Raw genomic sequence first — 16,125 nt, forward strand, 5'->3', positions numbered from 1 at the left:
GTCTGGACACGAATACAATCTGGATATTTAAACTCGGAAGCGATTAATATACAAAGCCCATCAAGGTATCTGTATATTATATGTTGGGCCCAAGACTTTTGTTCATTATTGATGCTATTTCGATCGTCATGTCTCTTCTAGTTAAGAATTGTGTTTCAAGTTATTCCTGATGCGGCGTGGGACAAAGGACAGCGAAAGGCGGGACTCGCATGGATCTTCACAGGGCTACAGAATCCAGCACAAGATCGAGGTCACACAACACAAGATTTCGTCAATTCCCCACTAATCGCGGAGGCACTAGCAGTCAGATCAAGCCTCTGTATGGCGGCAACAATGAAGCTCTCAAAGCTCAGGGTTTGCTCCGACAGCTTAACGCTCATAGCAGCAATCAACAACAAACAACAGATGAAGGAAATTGTGGGTATCGTCAGAGATATTCAAGAAATCTCCTCTGAGTTTGATTTTATCGTTTTTTCTCATATTCCAAGCAAGAACAATGAAAGAGCAGATTTTTTGGCTAAACAGGTCCTTAGAGTTGTTTCTGTATAATCCCCACCTAGTGGGCCGACTTTGCCTTTTTTGAATTTTAATTTAAGTATGTTTAGTGACAAAAAAAAAATGTTATCAAACAATGTTTGTCCTTTTTTTCCTTTTTTTTTTATCAACAAACAATGTTTGTCCTAGTATGGAAGTTTACAACTTAAAATTGTATTTTTGATTTTAGGAGAACTAGAAAGTTTATCGTACAAAATCATTGGAAAACTGATCCACCAATACAAACAAAAATAGGGTTTAAAGAAAAAGAATGTAAGACTTTCACCAAATAAAAAAAATTACAAATTCTGTTATTGTATATTTGTTATCTTTTTATGAGAAATTAAAATTATTTCGAAAAAGTTAGTTGTTGGATGATGCATTCTGAAAACTTGTCCACATTCAAACAAATAAAATATATTTATATATTAATTAATAAAAGGAAAAATTGGAAAAATTGGTCGCTTTGAACTTTGATTTGTCACAATAGGATTTGTAGAAGATGTTTTAGGAAATTAGGATTTTAATTCCTGTAAATACCATACTACCCTTAATTTTGAATTATTATTATATATTGTAATTTTCATAATTAATTTTAAATGTTAAAATATTAAAAAAATTAAAAAAAAACAAAAATTTAAAATAGACAAAAGGGAGACGTGGCCACCCATATACCCTAATTTATTTTTCTTCTTGTTTTCTCCACCGTAGAGTCATGGCTCTCTTCCATGGAGATTTAGGGTTCAACGGAGAGAAGCCATGATCTTCGTCGGTGTTTCATATGTATGTAGTCTCTAATCTCGTCTCTGTAAACACAACAATTGGTTCCGGGAATGTGACAAGCCATACCTATTTTTACACATGTAAGTCCCATCACGCGTTGGTTCTCCGACCATATAAACGTAGTCAAAACTGATTCTTTTGTGTTTTGTCTTCTACTTTCTGCTGTGTCTATTTTTCGGTTTTATGCATGATAAAACCTGGTTTATATACTTGTTTTTCTGACTTTTTATGGTTTATTGCTGCTCATCAGGTTGCTGATTATGTGAATACTACAAAAGAATCTCTTCTGATGAAGATGGCGTGGGAGATGATGAATTTCATGGCGTGGGAGATGATGAACCCTGAGTACAAAAAGGTATTTTTGCTTTCATCCTGTCTTTGATCTTCTTGATTTCTGCTAATTGTTATGTTGACGTTCTTGTTAATGATACTTACATTTTCTATCAATTATCACGAAATGCAGAGGAAACCTACAGCAGTGAAAAAGAAAGTAGCTATTAGTAAGACTGCTGCTCCTCCTAGTAAAAAAACTTCTGCAACCACAAGCCTAAGCAATGCAGAAAGCGAAAAGAAAAAGGTTAGTGCTACTCTTCCTCCAACTCGTTTCCTGTTATAGTTTGATATATCTTTGGATCTTCTTTAGTTTTTCATGTGTAGCTAAATTTCTTGTATCTTCTTGTGTACAGAGACTTAGTGCATATATCAATTTGGATGTCTTGGATAAGCTATTTGATGATGTAAGTTTACCTCCGTCTCTCTAGCGTTATCTGTCACATTATCTAGCCTCTTGTTTCTTTGTGTAATCTCTTATGTGTATTCACTTCTGTGTAGGAGAACTCTCCAAAGATGACTAAGTTGGAGAATCAGTTGTTGTTGGTGACCAAGTGAAAAATTCACAGCAAAGCAGCAAATACGAATGCCTTTTGGAACCTGAGGGTTCTGAAGAAGATGCACCAGAAGAAGATAAACCAGTCTGGAACAAAGATTACAGTACTGAAGAAGCTAATGGAGGAGAGGACGAATTCTATGGCGGAGCTGATCTTGAATATGAAAATCAAGATGAAGCAGAATATAACGAAGATATTATTCGGTGATCTCATTTTACATTGTGAATTGATCTCAACAACATTGATTATTATTACTTTTTTGACAAAAATCTCTGAAATTACATTCATCATCTTTCCCAATCTAATAAATGAAAGCCTTCCACACCGTTCAAAAGAGTGCATCTATATTTTGTTGTCCTCTGCAGATAGATTCTTCTCTCAGGATTTTGCAAAACATTTTCTATTTGGTACTGTAGTCTGCGAAGGTGAAGTAGCATGAAAAAACTTGGTTTTACAGTGCCTCTTGTTCTCATGGCTTGGCTTGGTCTATGATGAGTGTGGAACGTTAAGTTTCATCTGAATCTCATTCTCAGGATTATCACGTAGCTCCTTGAGCCCATTCACCACGTTTTGAGCTAGATCTTCATAAGCTTTTGATACTACAGAACCAGGTGAAGAAACAACCACACGAACACCTTCATCAGACCCTTCCCTAATCTTCATTTCCAGTGGAATTTACACAAACTATATCTAGTAAAGCCACATAGAGAATGTACAACACTATAACATCGGTTTTGGCTTTAGATTATTTACCTCACCGATGAGTTTCAAGTCCTTCTTCGCAGCCATTTGCCGTGCCCCTTCTTTCCCAAATATGAAAGAAGCTTCGTTACAGTGGGGACAAACGAAGCAACTCATGTTCTCCACAAGTCCCAAGATCTATTACAAAAGTGCAGAAAGGTTAAGAAGCTAAGACAAAATTAGTAGTAAGGACGGTATAGATGGCCACTGTACAGGTACTCTAACTTTGTCGAACATGGAGATTCCACTAATAGCATCCGCAAGCGCCACATCTTGTGGAGTGGACACCGTACAGGTACTCTAACTTTGTCGAACATGGAGATTCCACTAATAGCATCCGCAAGCGCCACATCTTGTGGAGTGGACACCGTACAGGTACTCTAACTTTGTCGAACATGGAGATTCCACTATTAGCATCCGCAAGCGTCACATCTTGTGGAGTGGACACAATCATAGCACCTGTAAACATAAGCGCACACTGAGTAAACTAAACTACACACACGACTTGTCTAATCTTAACAACAACTCAGATATGTATTATATATACCAGAGAACGTGACACACAAGGTAGTAGACGAATCCCTCTTTGCATAGCCTATAAAATTAGATGCTTGCCGATCAGTGATAATAATTAGAGAATTCCCTCTTTGATTCAACAACGAATAACTGAACTCGGCATTAACAACATTATGGTCCACCCCATAATCCTCACACACCATCATCTTGAGCTTCTCCAATGGAGTATTAGTTTCTAATGTTACCATTCGACCACGTCTTTCTTTGTCTACTACGAAACTCCACTCTTCACTGCAACTAGACATCCATTCACGAGATTTAACATAGATTAGAACCATGTTGTATTGATAGAGAGAAGAGATGATTATGTGGATGAAGAAGAGAGAACACACAAAAAACGAAGAGAAAAAGATCGTGGGAGAAGGAGAAAAACGTGGGAGAAAATATTCTATGAGATATTTAGGGAAGATTTAGTTTAGATTTAGGAAACATCTTTAACCGAATATGGAAGTTTTCATATTTTCCAGATTTTCCGTAGAATATATATCCTAGCTAACTCAGAACACAGTAGAGTAGATGTGAAACATATTCTTCCTTAAGCGCCACATAAGGTAAACGATAGAACATGTTATGGCACAAAATATAGATAAGGTATATCATTGTGTTGTGGCTATATGTCGTTATCAAGCTGTAGATATACTGAAGACATCTTTCTTGATTATAACGTTTCGAAATATAGCTTTGTTAGAAAATATAAGAAATGCTAGTTTACGTTGTATACCCAAGATATAACTATGTATAAAACTTAGTATCCAATTTCTAGACTAAGTAGATGACCAGAATGAGTATTCTAACTGTAGCCAGAAGATAAAATAAAATATGATTCCACTTTTAAAAAAAATAACTTTTAAACATATATATTGTCATACTTATGATTCCAATAGTTTTCATATTTTTTAACATTTTTAATATTCAGTTTACTATTTTTTTCCATAAAAAAAGGATAAAATATGTTCAGAATTGCCCAAAATATCAGAAGTACTATTGTGACAAATAAAAATTCAAAGTGTATCATTTTTCCAATTTTCCCAATTGGTTATATTCGCTTTTTTTTTTATTTAGTTATCAGTTTCCATTGTTAGTATAGTAGTTCAATGGTGACTAATCTTATATTATTTGTTATTAAAAGTATCTAATACCAATGTATTAATTGACCGAAATAATCTGCCATTCATGTCCATGTTTTCGTCAGAATGTATGTCTATTATTTTCATGTCCATCCCGACAAAGAGATATAACAAATTGCACCATACGAGTTTTGAAAGATTCAGACGGACACGAGTAGGATGTGATATTACAAATTATCTGTACAATGTAGGCACAACAAAGATTTCAAGTTAACTTCTTGACATGTTAACCACAAAGGGTGACCAACCAACATAATAAATTTCTTATAAGATATTTGAAATATTTTACCAAATGAGGAGGAGAATTCTTGAAAAGTCCGACTCACATATACGATAATATATAATACATAGTCTTATTTGATTGCTAATTGGCGAAGTAGTGCAGAGTTTCATCAGAGCATGTATTAATCACTTTCATAGAGCGACAAAGAATACAGCAATATAATACTCAAGTCTCAAACGCACGTATAAATATATTTAAACTAGGTTTTATTTGGTAATTGACCTTAAATTTTCCAACAACCGTTATTAGACATCGGCAACAAAACCAAAACGTGCAAGTCAGTCCATGTCAAGACTAATAAACAGACAGTTCATATATAAATATATACACACAAACCCATTTTCAAGAATCCACTTTGAGAAAAACTTGAAAAATGGGAAAAGATCTCAAGAGTTTGGTTAGATGCATGTACACTGGGAAGCTCAACGATAATGTGAGGAAGCTAAAGATCGCAACCGAAGAACTCAAAGATATTGGGAACAGCGTGATGAAAAGGGTCAAGATTTGTGAAGAGCAGCAACAGATGAAGCGGTTAGACAAAGTCCAATCATGGCTTAGACAAGCCGACATTGTTATAAAAGAAGCAGAAGACTTGTTCTTGACGTCTTCTTCTTCGAGCCAAGGGTTGTTATCTTCAAGCCACAAGATGGAGAAGAAGATTTGCAAGAAGCTGAAAGAAGTTGAAGAGATTAAGAGCAGAGGTATGTTTGAGGTTGTTGCTGAAAACGTTGGAGGTGGAAGCGGCTCCACGGTTAAGACTAACGATGAGGAGACAGTAGGGTTAGAGGCGGTTTCTGGTTTGGTTTGGAGGTGTTTGACGATGGAAAACACAGGGATTATTGGGTTGTATGGTCTGGAAGGTGTTGGAAAGACTACGGTTTTAACTCAGGTTAATAACAGGTTGCTTCAACAGAAAACAAATGGATTTGATTTTGTTTTGTGGGTGTTTGTGTCTAAGAATCTGAATCTTGAAAAGATTCAAGACACGATTAGGGAGAAGATTGGGTTTTTGGATAGGACGTGGACGAGTAAGACCGAGGGAGAGAAAGCTGCCAAGATCTTTGACATTTTGAGTAAGAGACGTTTTGCATTGTTTCTTGATGATGTTTGGGAAAAAGTTGATCTAGGTAAGGGTTCTAAACCAGTTATTTGTGGTACAAGAAAAAGTGTTTATATTATTACTTGTGACACAAGTTATTTGTTTGTTTGTTTTGTACAGTGAAAGCTGGAGTTCCACCTCCGGATGCGCAGAACCGATCCAAGGTTGTGTTCACAACTTGTAGTGAAGACGTTTGTAAGGAGATGAGTGCACAGACGAAGATTAAAGTGGAGAAATTAGCGTGGGAGCTAGCTTGGGACTTGTTTAAGAAGAATGTTGGAGAAGATACTGTGAAGAGCCACCCGGACATAGCAAAGGTGGCTCAAGAGGTTGCAGCCAAATGCGACGGTCTTCCTCTGGCTTTGGTCACCATTGGTCGAGCCATGGCCTCCAAGAAAACACCACAGGAGTGGCGTGACGCTTTATACATCTTGAGTAACTCTCCTCCTAATTTCTCAGGTACACAATTTTGTAAACTTATCAAACTTTTTTAGTCAGTACATATTTTGTATAATTGGTTTTTACTAATTATCATTTTATTGGGTTGTAATAGTTCTCAAGTTACTGGACAGGAACTAGGTGAAGAAATGTTGAGATGATATTCTATTTTGGAGTGTTTAAAGTTACTGGCTAGGTTTCTTTTGAAGAAATTGTTTGATTTTTGTTTTAATAATTGTGTATTTATTTTGTAATTTTCCCAACTATTTTATATATGAATGAATGTTCTATTGTCAAAACAACAAAAAAAAAATCTAATTGACTCCAATTTAGTGAAACAGAAAATGATTATATCATGTCTATGTTGAGAAAAAAACATAGACGCATACACACAAAAAACAGAGGAATAAGAATTCGAAGATGTTTTTGTGACAGCCAATGATTTTCCAAAACATTTTCTTGAATCCTGATATTTTAGATTTTTCATAAAAGTAAGATTTTACTGTCAATTATATTTTTCATTAATACAATAGTATCTTTAAGTACCAATCGTTCATTAAAAATATAATTATTATATTTATCAAAATAAACGGACGTTTCAACAATATAATGGTGAACAAGCAAAGTAGCAAACCATAATATAATGATTTATATAGGATCAAAAACGTAAGCTAATCAAGCTGGACTAATAATCCATTGTTTTTTCTTTATATAAATTAAAAAGAAATATGATATTATTTTACGATCATAAGATAAATAAAACCCTTGATGAGTGAGACACGTAATAATGTCTATGTTGAGAAGAATAACATAGATACAAAAAATTCAGAGAACAAATAGAGCAACCAAAACACAAAGAATAAGTTTTTGTTTATGTTGAGAAGATCAGGCCAACGTTTTCTTAAGCAACTCCTTTTAAAGATTTTTGGAGCTAGGGTTGCTCGGGTGGGTCGTGCCGGCCGGGTTGCTAGGGTTGTTAGTGGCCGGACTCATTCCAAGAGTATTCTTCACAGCGTCCGCTGCTCCTTGTGCCATATTCTTCACTTGTCCTCCTGTCTGCACTCCAAATTAACAGTAAATATGTTATAAAATCATGGCTATATCATTTATTTAAAATAATGAAATGAAGTAATAATACCTGTTGGATGACATTGGAGGCCTGAGAAATTAGGGAAGGATTATTCTGATCATGTTCTGCGTGTGAGTGTGAGTGATGATCTGCATTCTCATCCATTGCGTGTGATACTTTGTTCAAGTACTCTTCCTTCTTCAGCTGTAATTAAAAAGTATAATTCATTTGAGAAAATCCCATTTAGAAAATTGATTTATGGTCAAAGTTTGAGAAATTAGAATAAAAATGTTAAGTTCACTTCAACCCCCTAATTTCGGGTCTCATATATATTTTCGAAAAATGTAAATCTTATATATATAAAAAATAAAATAGCACAATATGATATCAATAGATCAACGCGGTCGTGGACATCCAAAAAGACTTGAGCGATCTGTGGCTATGCCTATATACAATATCATTCGAAATTTTCCTTTTGTGTTTGTATGTTTACCTGAACTTGACCGGTGGCTTCTCCGGCCTTGTGGCTTAGTTCTTGGTTCGACGACATCTTCTTTTGGATCTGTGGATATTTAGATTGTAAATTTGTGGAATACTTTGAACGGATTAATATGGTATTTATACAATTGGAAAGTTTTATTATAGTAAAACCCTGGATCTAAGCATTCCACTGACACGTAGAAAACAATTTGACGATTGATATGACCAAATTTTGTGGAGACGAATAGTTTTAGCCTTTTAGGACGTATTATCCTAAGCGTTGCTTGGTCAAGGAGTGGAGGAGTATCGTCTGGAAATAGGAAGGTCTAAAACCTTTTTCTCCGGTGACATTTGTTTTCCACAGGAGACATTATCGATCATGATTAAATACATCAATTTTTTAGAGCAAAAAAAAAAAAACGTCCAAAAATAAAAATACAAGAATTGAGCATTATTTTGTTAATATAACTTACAAAAATATTTTGTTAATATAACCAAAAATTCATTATCTAAATAAATTCTGAAGTCTTACAAATAAAACATGCATAGCAATGGTGATTATGTGAACAAAAAAGATTGCAACTATATATAATATATACGAGGTATATTATATGTATTGCATGGAATTTTAGTCATCTAGCACACGTCGCATGACGCGTGTCCAAGCCTGCGTGGCACTTGAGAAGGTTTGGATTTAATCTTGGGCTTTATTAAATTTTCAAGTTGTAAATGGTGGATCTGTATTTCCATTTTGCTTTGTCCATTGGGCTTTAATAAAATGGTCGACCAAAAAAACGACAGATTTTAATAGACTAAAATCTACTTTGACGGTTAGAAAAAAAAACAAACAATACCTCGTATCTCATCGTATATCGCGAAAGGGGATTAGGGTTGAAACAGCTTGTCCCTTTCTGAGATTTCAAGTTATGAAAATTTCCATCTTTATTCTGCAGCTTCACATATGAACAGCCCGTGTTCTTCTGCTTTCTAGCTTCTCAGACGATCTCCTTCGTCTTCTCCACTGCTCCAGTAATACCTGGTATAAGTCTTAAATCCAGCTCCACCTAGATCAACATCCCTTCCTGTCTCTAACTCTAACCTTGAGTTACAACATTCACGATTTTCTTTATTTATTTTTTTTCTTTTTTTTTCTGCAGCTACTCACTTCTCTGCTTCTCCTGATGACTACAATACAACATGGTGAGCTTCTTGTGTTACGTGTCGTCCAATCTCCCGGACCTTAGCTCCACCTGAAGACAATAATAATGCCTTATGGGACTTCAGATTAATCATCATCCTTGCCTGATTTTGCGTTTCTTTTCCTTTCAGCTGCTTTCGATGAACAATATATAACTTCTCCCTGCGATTCCAAGTAACATTCTTCAAAACTGATTCATCCGTGTCTACTTGTTAATTCATCTCATGTGCACCTGAAGCTTTTTGCAGTTACTCCACCTGAAGCTAAAATCTCCTCATTGTTAGCTTCATCAAAAAAAATTTCACACATAACCTTCTCACCAATGTTCTTCTTGATTTTTTTTTTTTTGTTTCTTTCCTTTTGCAAAAACCATAAATTCTCGATTTCATCTTTTTAGCAGCTTCTCTGGTAAACAGCCAGTACTGCTCTTAAGCTACTTCGATGATCTTCAGGTAAAATTTCATAACCTGAACATCCTCTCGACTTGAGTTCAGCTGAATAAGAACCTGACTCGGTTTCTTTTCCCTTTCTTTACGGTGTACCCTAACACCTCGCCTTTGCTGGTCCTCGGACACTCGTTTCCTTTCAGTTTATCCGGCAAGCTGATTCACCTCCTCCACTGCTTAAGACGTTCAAGGTAAATCTTTAGACCTTGTAAATCTTTAAACACTATTCCTAAAATTTGAAGAAATTATGTAATTCTAACCCCCATAAATATGAAGAAATTATGAACACTATTTATACAATTTTTTTCGACTTACAGCTTTATTAGCTGAATTACATGCTAACCATTCAAATTTTTATTTGATGTAGGTACTTTAATTTAATCCAATTGTGAGAAAGAGTCATTGGCATTTAACAATATGAACAGGTAGGGAAATGCAAAATGCTGCGTTTTGCATTACGGTGAAAGAAGGAAAAAGTTAAATAAGGATATGGAAAAGTTAAATAAGGATATAATAAAATATTATGTTATAAGCTAGTTATAATATTAAAAAAAAAACATCATTCACTTGGTCTATGTAATAGATCTAAGGGTGTTAGACCACTTCCATTGGTTAGAGCCCTTAAGAGCAACATTATTGCAAACTTTTTAAATTTAGGTTCTTAGCATATTTTATTAATATTGAGGATTAAGAGACAAAGTAAAGAGACATGTGTAAATGTGTAGATTATTGGTATAAACTTTTCTTGTCTCTTAGGAAATTTTTTTTTTTAAAATAAGTAATAACATATAAAGATGTATTTCAAATAAAACATATAACATTTTAATAGAAACATTATTTATTAGACAAAGTTGAAAAAAAAATTACAATTAAAACATAAAAAAAAAAACATAAAACATAAAACATAGAACATTATAAATAAAAGCAAACTTCAATTCATAAAAACTTAAACATTATACGTTAATTTTGATTCCCAAATTTATCCCATATATTTTCAATCAAATCGTGTTTTAGTTCTCGATGATCTGGTCTATCCCGAACTCTTGCTCGACGATCAATTGTATTGAAAAGAGCCGTAGGCATCTGGACGGAAAATGTAAGATCCACATCTTCTTCGTGTTCAAACGAGGCAAGGTCATACTAGTGTATGAATCTCGTTCATCTTCGACAATCATATTATGGAGTATGATACATGCTCTCATAATATTTGCAATTTTTGATTTATCCCATAAATTAGAAGGATTTTTAATAACGGCAAATCTAGCCTGTAGGACTCCAAAAGCACGTTCAACATCTTTTCGATGTCTTTCTTGGGTTTTTGCAAATAATGAATCTTTTGGACTCTGTAGTAGTCGGATAGGTTTAATAAAAGTCGCCCATTCCGGATAAATACCATCCGTGAGATAGTATGCGAAATTGTACTCCCTTCCGTTGACATAGAAGTTGACCTCCGGAGCTATCCCGTTAATAATATCATCAAAAACAGGTGATCGATCAAGAATATTAAGATGGTTCATAGTACCTGGAGCTCCAAAACTTGTAAGAGTAATAACTTCGAAATAATAATGACTAACCAACAGCTACCAAAATCTTATCAGAAGTTATTACACATTACACAACTAAAACCATTCAAGTATACTTATTACACATTTTTTGTTTGGTTTCAAACAAACTACACTTCCATCAAATACCATCCGTCTAACTAACCCAACACTCAAGTTAATAATCACCATCAGAAATAATAATGACAAACCAAACACAAATAGGAACATTTGTTATAATGAATCGGAAATTTTTTTTTTGGGCATTCAACTAAAACCACAACACTTGTTCTACAAACCAACAACAAATTACTCAATTAAGCATAAACCAAAGGATGATTCAAGTAACACAACCAGAAGAGTCTGATTGAAGTAATTATGAATCGCAATTTCTTTTTAGGGCATTCAACACAAACAGCAACACTTGTTATACAAACAACTACATATTACTCAATTAAGCATAAAAGCACTGTTCAATTCAAGTATCACAACCACAAGAGTCAGATTGAAGTAATTATGATTCTCAAAAAAAATTTTGTTTGGGCATTCAACAGAAACATCAACACTTGTTATACAAACAACTACATATTACTCAATTAAGCATAAAAGAACAGTCCAATTCAAGTATCACAACTACAAGAGTCAGATTGAAGTAATTATGATTCTCAATTTTTTTTTTTTTGGGCATTCAACAGAAACAGCAACACTTGTTATACAAGCAACTACATATTACTCAATTAAGCATAAAAGAACAGTCCAATTCAAGTATCACAACTACAAGAGTCAGATTGAAGTAATTATGATTCTCAATTTTTTTTTTTTTGGGCATTCAACAGAAACAGCAACACTTGTTATACAAGCAACTACATATTACTCAATTAAGCATAAAAGAACAGTCCAATTCAAGTATCACAACTACAAGAGTCAGATTGAAGTAATTATGATTCTCAATTTTTTTTTTTTTGGGCATTCAACAGAAACAGCAACACTTGTTATACAAGCAACTACATATTACTCAATTAAGCATAAAAGAACAGTCCAATTCAAGTATCACAACTACAAGAGTCAGATTGAAGTAATTATGATTCTCAATTTTTTTTTTTTTGGGCATTCAACTAAAACCGCAACACTTGTTATACAAACCAACTATATATTACTCAATTACGCATAAACTTATTATGAATCCTTTTTTTTGGGCATTCACAATCGGCAATCTAAATCTCGTTTTATTTACTCTAACCAAGCATGCAATCACAATCGCCAATCATTTCATCACAAAAAATAGCAACCAAACCCAGATATGTTCGAGATAGATCGACAATGACGATTTACTCTTAACGGAGGAAAGAGGAAGAACACATACCTGGTTTGGTAATGAATCGGCGGAGAAGCTTGGATGACAGGAAAGAACGGTGTGGAGTGAGCGAGAACAGATCGGTATGCGGTCTTGGTTCAAATCGCCGAGAGATCGCCGTGAAGAGAGAATAGGGAAACGATGATTTTTTTTTCCGAGACCGACGCGTGAGTTACCCGACCCCTTCCCTCTTTCTATTGCTGGATGACACATGCCCTTAAGGACGCGGTATGAAAACTTCTTAATTAACAAACTTCATCCGCGTTTTTAAGCTATTTAGATTTATTATTTGGGTTATTAATGCTAAGAAACATGCTAAGAGTTAGCGATAATGTTGCTCTAAAGAGTTAGCGATAATGTTGCTCTAATGGGTTCTTAAAATTATTTTAATAGTTAATTGTGTACTTTATGAAGTTTAGAACCTCTATTAATGTAATTAGTTGCGTGAAGGTCCAATGGAAAAACCCCAATGAGGTTCTTAATTTTTTTTTTTTTAGAAATTTAATTATTAAATTTTAAATATTACAAAACTTATTAATTATTGGATTTCATAACATTTACACAAACCTGACATACAAACATATGAAAATAGAAATACAAATTTATAATTAGAAATTTTAAACAAACATGAAAGAAATGCATAAACGAGAAAAAACCGATTAATTTGTGTAGATTAATTGAATTCGTTCATAAAATGGCTAATCAAAAACCTGTTAAATCGTCCCTTAATTAAACAGTAGTAAAATTACTACAAGATAAATTATTTTTTTGCAAATTTTGTTTTAAAAGATGCATGGTTGATAGATAAACACTACATAAAACAATCAAAGCTCATATCTAAGAAACTTTTGATAAACCAATGGGTTAACACACTAAAAAAGTTTAGCCCACTGTGATATCCCCCACACACAACATTACCCAATCAAAGATCAATCGACACTCAGTTACTAAAAACCCCTCAACGTTGTTACAAACTCACTTTCCAACCCACAACCAAATTGAGATTTATCCTAAACTCCTTCTCTATCTCCCTCTTCCCTGTTTTAATATAACAACAACTCAGTTTTAGAGCTCTCTCTCCAGTTGTCTCCTTGTTGATTTCATCACCGTCTGTGACACATCCAAACATTCAACAATTACATGACGTGACCAAACACGATCTTTACGTTTTTTCACTGGATGGGTGGTCAGAGAAGTGGCTACTTACGTTAAACTCCATGTATGAGGCGCTCATTGAAAGCCATTGCTGATCCATTAGCTTGAATGCAATGCAATATAGAAGGTCAAATGCAGATTGATTCTCTGCTTACAAACGCAAACACCCAAAATCCAATTAAAACATCCATGTGTGCAATTAAAGCATTTCAATTTGATGAAGTGGAACGGAAACTTACCAGAAAGGAACTTCAGAAAAGTTACCCCAACAACTGTTCGAGGTTTTAAGGTAATTTTTTTCAAATGATATTATTGTTAGTGAACCTCTCTGATTATCTCAAAAACGGTACTCATGCAAATAGTGTTTATCACAGTCAGGGTAGGTAAGTGGATTGCAGGATTTCTACAATCATCAAATCAAGCGAAGATACATAAGGCTACAAAGTTTGACCTTTCTACTGCTTCGGAAAGTGCAATACAAATTAAGTATGAATAGAGATCAAATCGGCTAAACGGAGACTAACCGGAGAGGTGAAAGCGGTGGCTCGAAACGGCCAATGGAAGCAGCAGCGACTCCTGCAGATGAAGCGGCTCGAACCATCGATCTTCGGTGAAACAAATCAGAATCATCTTTGAATCCAGAGAGAGAAGATGGAGTGATCGAGATTGGATCCCCTTTGTAACCTGACGAAGATCAAGATCAGAATCGAATCGAGAGAAGACGTGATCGACATTGGAGGAGGAAGAGAAAGAAGTGATTTTCGGAGAAGGAGGAGAGAGAACCATAAATGTGAGGTCCAATACACAACTGACACGTAGGGTTCCTTATCAACTCTACAAATCCCACATTAAACACCGGTTCTGTTATTTTTATTCCTTTTTCATTTATTTTTTTCCCACTTTTCGTTAACAGCCCCCTTTAGGGTCGGCGATGGAGGTGCTCTTAGAGCACCATTAATGGGGTTTCTAAGATGAGTTTTTAAAGAAAATTGGGTATTTAATTGAATCAAAACAAAAAGAAATTAGAGTAACCGATCCTTAATTCGGTGTTTTGGTAACCGATCGTATATGGGTTTCTTTAAACACGTGTCGGCATATGTGATTTTTCATTTTTTTTTCTTTTCTCTTCCTTTTCTTTTCTTTCCTTTCTCATCTCTTCTCTTTTGTTTTCTTGTGGTTTCTGTCGGGACGCCGATTGGATTTCTCAACGAAAGTGTCACCTCCTTTCAATCGGCGTATCCTCCTTTCAATCGGCGTATCCTCCGGTCAATCGGCGTCTCCTCTGTTCAATCGCCTCTCCTCCGTTCCATCGGTGTCACCTCCGATCAATCGCCTCTCCTCCGTTCAATCGTCTCTCCTCCGGTCAATCGCCTCTCCTTCTTATCTCATCTTCTCCTCTCCATCGCAAAGGGAAGCATCTCGTCACTTCAGTCGCCGTCATGTCCATCTTTGTCCTCTCTCGTATTCTCCGTTGCTCAATCACCAAGAGATTTTCCTATAGTCTGACTTTGGTTTTGATTCAGGTACTGTTTTGTCGAAGCTTGAGGTTTTAGATATGGTGAACTGTACGTTGATAGATGATGATGGGTTAGAGTATCTTGAGAATGGTTGTCCTTCGTTACAGGTACTGTTTTGTCTTCAGACATAAAGCTTTTGTCTATGATTGTTTTGTTAACTTGTAAGAACTGTGAACAGGAGATTGATGTCACAAGGTGCGAGCGTGTGAGTTTGTCTGGCGTTGTCTCCATTGTCAGTGGCCATCCTGATCTTCACCACCTTAGGAATACCCTCGGTGTTACGAGTGATAACCTAGACATCAGACTCAGCCTTGTTCAGGTAACAGAGTGTGATTGCAAAAATCAGGAAGACCCTAGGTTTTGTGTTCTTTTAAAGGAGAATACTTGCTAAAAGTTTTGATTTTTTTTGGTTAATTAAAGTCATACTCTACTTGTCTTCCTGTTTGATGTCTAAAGATCTCAAGTTAATCCTTTTAAGTTGTGTCTTCTTGTTTCATTTCCTATTACGTCAACACTACAAGAAAACACATATGTTGCAAGGGAAGAAATCCTCGCAATTCCCTTGCAAATCGTAATTTACAAGGAAATTGCGAGGGAAACATATTCCTCGCAAATCCGTTCTCGCAAATGAAAAACGCTCGCAATTTCCTCGCAAATTTGCAACGGAAAATAATTACTCGCAAATTTGCGACGGAATATGGTTCTTCGCAAAATTGCGACGGAAAATAAATCATCGCAAATTTGCGATGGAATATGGTTCCTCGCGAATTTGCAATAGAACAACCAAACACAGTTTCCTCGGAAATTTTTTGAGAAAAAAACAAAAAAAAAATCAAATAAAAAATTGCAATCATTTTAAATATAATTTTTTTATTAAACTAAAAATATACGTACAAA

General features: G+C 35.0%; 2 protein-coding genes and 1 long non-coding RNA gene across 4 annotated transcripts; 2 read left to right on the forward strand and 1 right to left on the reverse strand.

Annotated features, from left to right (window-relative positions):
* Window positions 1–5,296: 5,296 nt before the first annotated feature.
* LOC106299448 (probable disease resistance protein At1g52660) lies at window positions 5,297–6,657 on the forward strand. The gene is made up of 3 exons (XM_013735545.1): window positions 5,297–6,058; window positions 6,151–6,489; window positions 6,584–6,657. The coding sequence occupies exons 1-3, from the start codon at window positions 5,305–5,307 to the stop codon at window positions 6,607–6,609; spliced, it is 1,119 nt and encodes a 372-aa protein (XP_013590999.1). The 5' UTR covers window positions 5,297–5,304; the 3' UTR covers window positions 6,610–6,657.
* Window positions 6,658–7,184: 527 nt separating this feature from the next.
* LOC106299621 lies at window positions 7,185–8,109 on the reverse strand. Its single transcript, XM_013735682.1, has 3 exons — window positions 8,031–8,109; window positions 7,607–7,741; window positions 7,185–7,524 (listed from the first exon to the last, which is right to left on the reverse strand). The coding sequence occupies exons 1-3, from the start codon at window positions 8,085–8,087 to the stop codon at window positions 7,384–7,386; spliced, it is 333 nt and encodes a 110-aa protein (XP_013591136.1). The 5' UTR covers window positions 8,088–8,109; the 3' UTR covers window positions 7,185–7,383.
* Window positions 8,110–8,879: 770 nt separating this feature from the next.
* Window positions 8,880–10,339, forward strand: LOC106300484. Of its 2 annotated transcripts, XR_001262019.1 has the most exons (5): window positions 8,880–9,056; window positions 9,175–9,217; window positions 9,347–9,389; window positions 9,613–9,852; window positions 10,029–10,339. It is a non-coding gene; the product is annotated as an uncharacterized LOC106300484 (long non-coding RNA). The 2 variants fall into 2 exon arrangements; XR_001262018.1 differs by having other exon boundaries at window positions 9,347–9,852.
* Window positions 10,340–16,125: the final 5,786 nt, after the last annotated feature.

The sequence above is a fragment of the Brassica oleracea genome, chromosome C6 (genome assembly GCF_000695525.1).
Source record: "Brassica oleracea var. oleracea cultivar TO1000 chromosome C6, BOL, whole genome shotgun sequence".
Lineage (NCBI taxonomy): Eukaryota > Viridiplantae > Streptophyta > Magnoliopsida > Brassicales > Brassicaceae > Brassica > Brassica oleracea.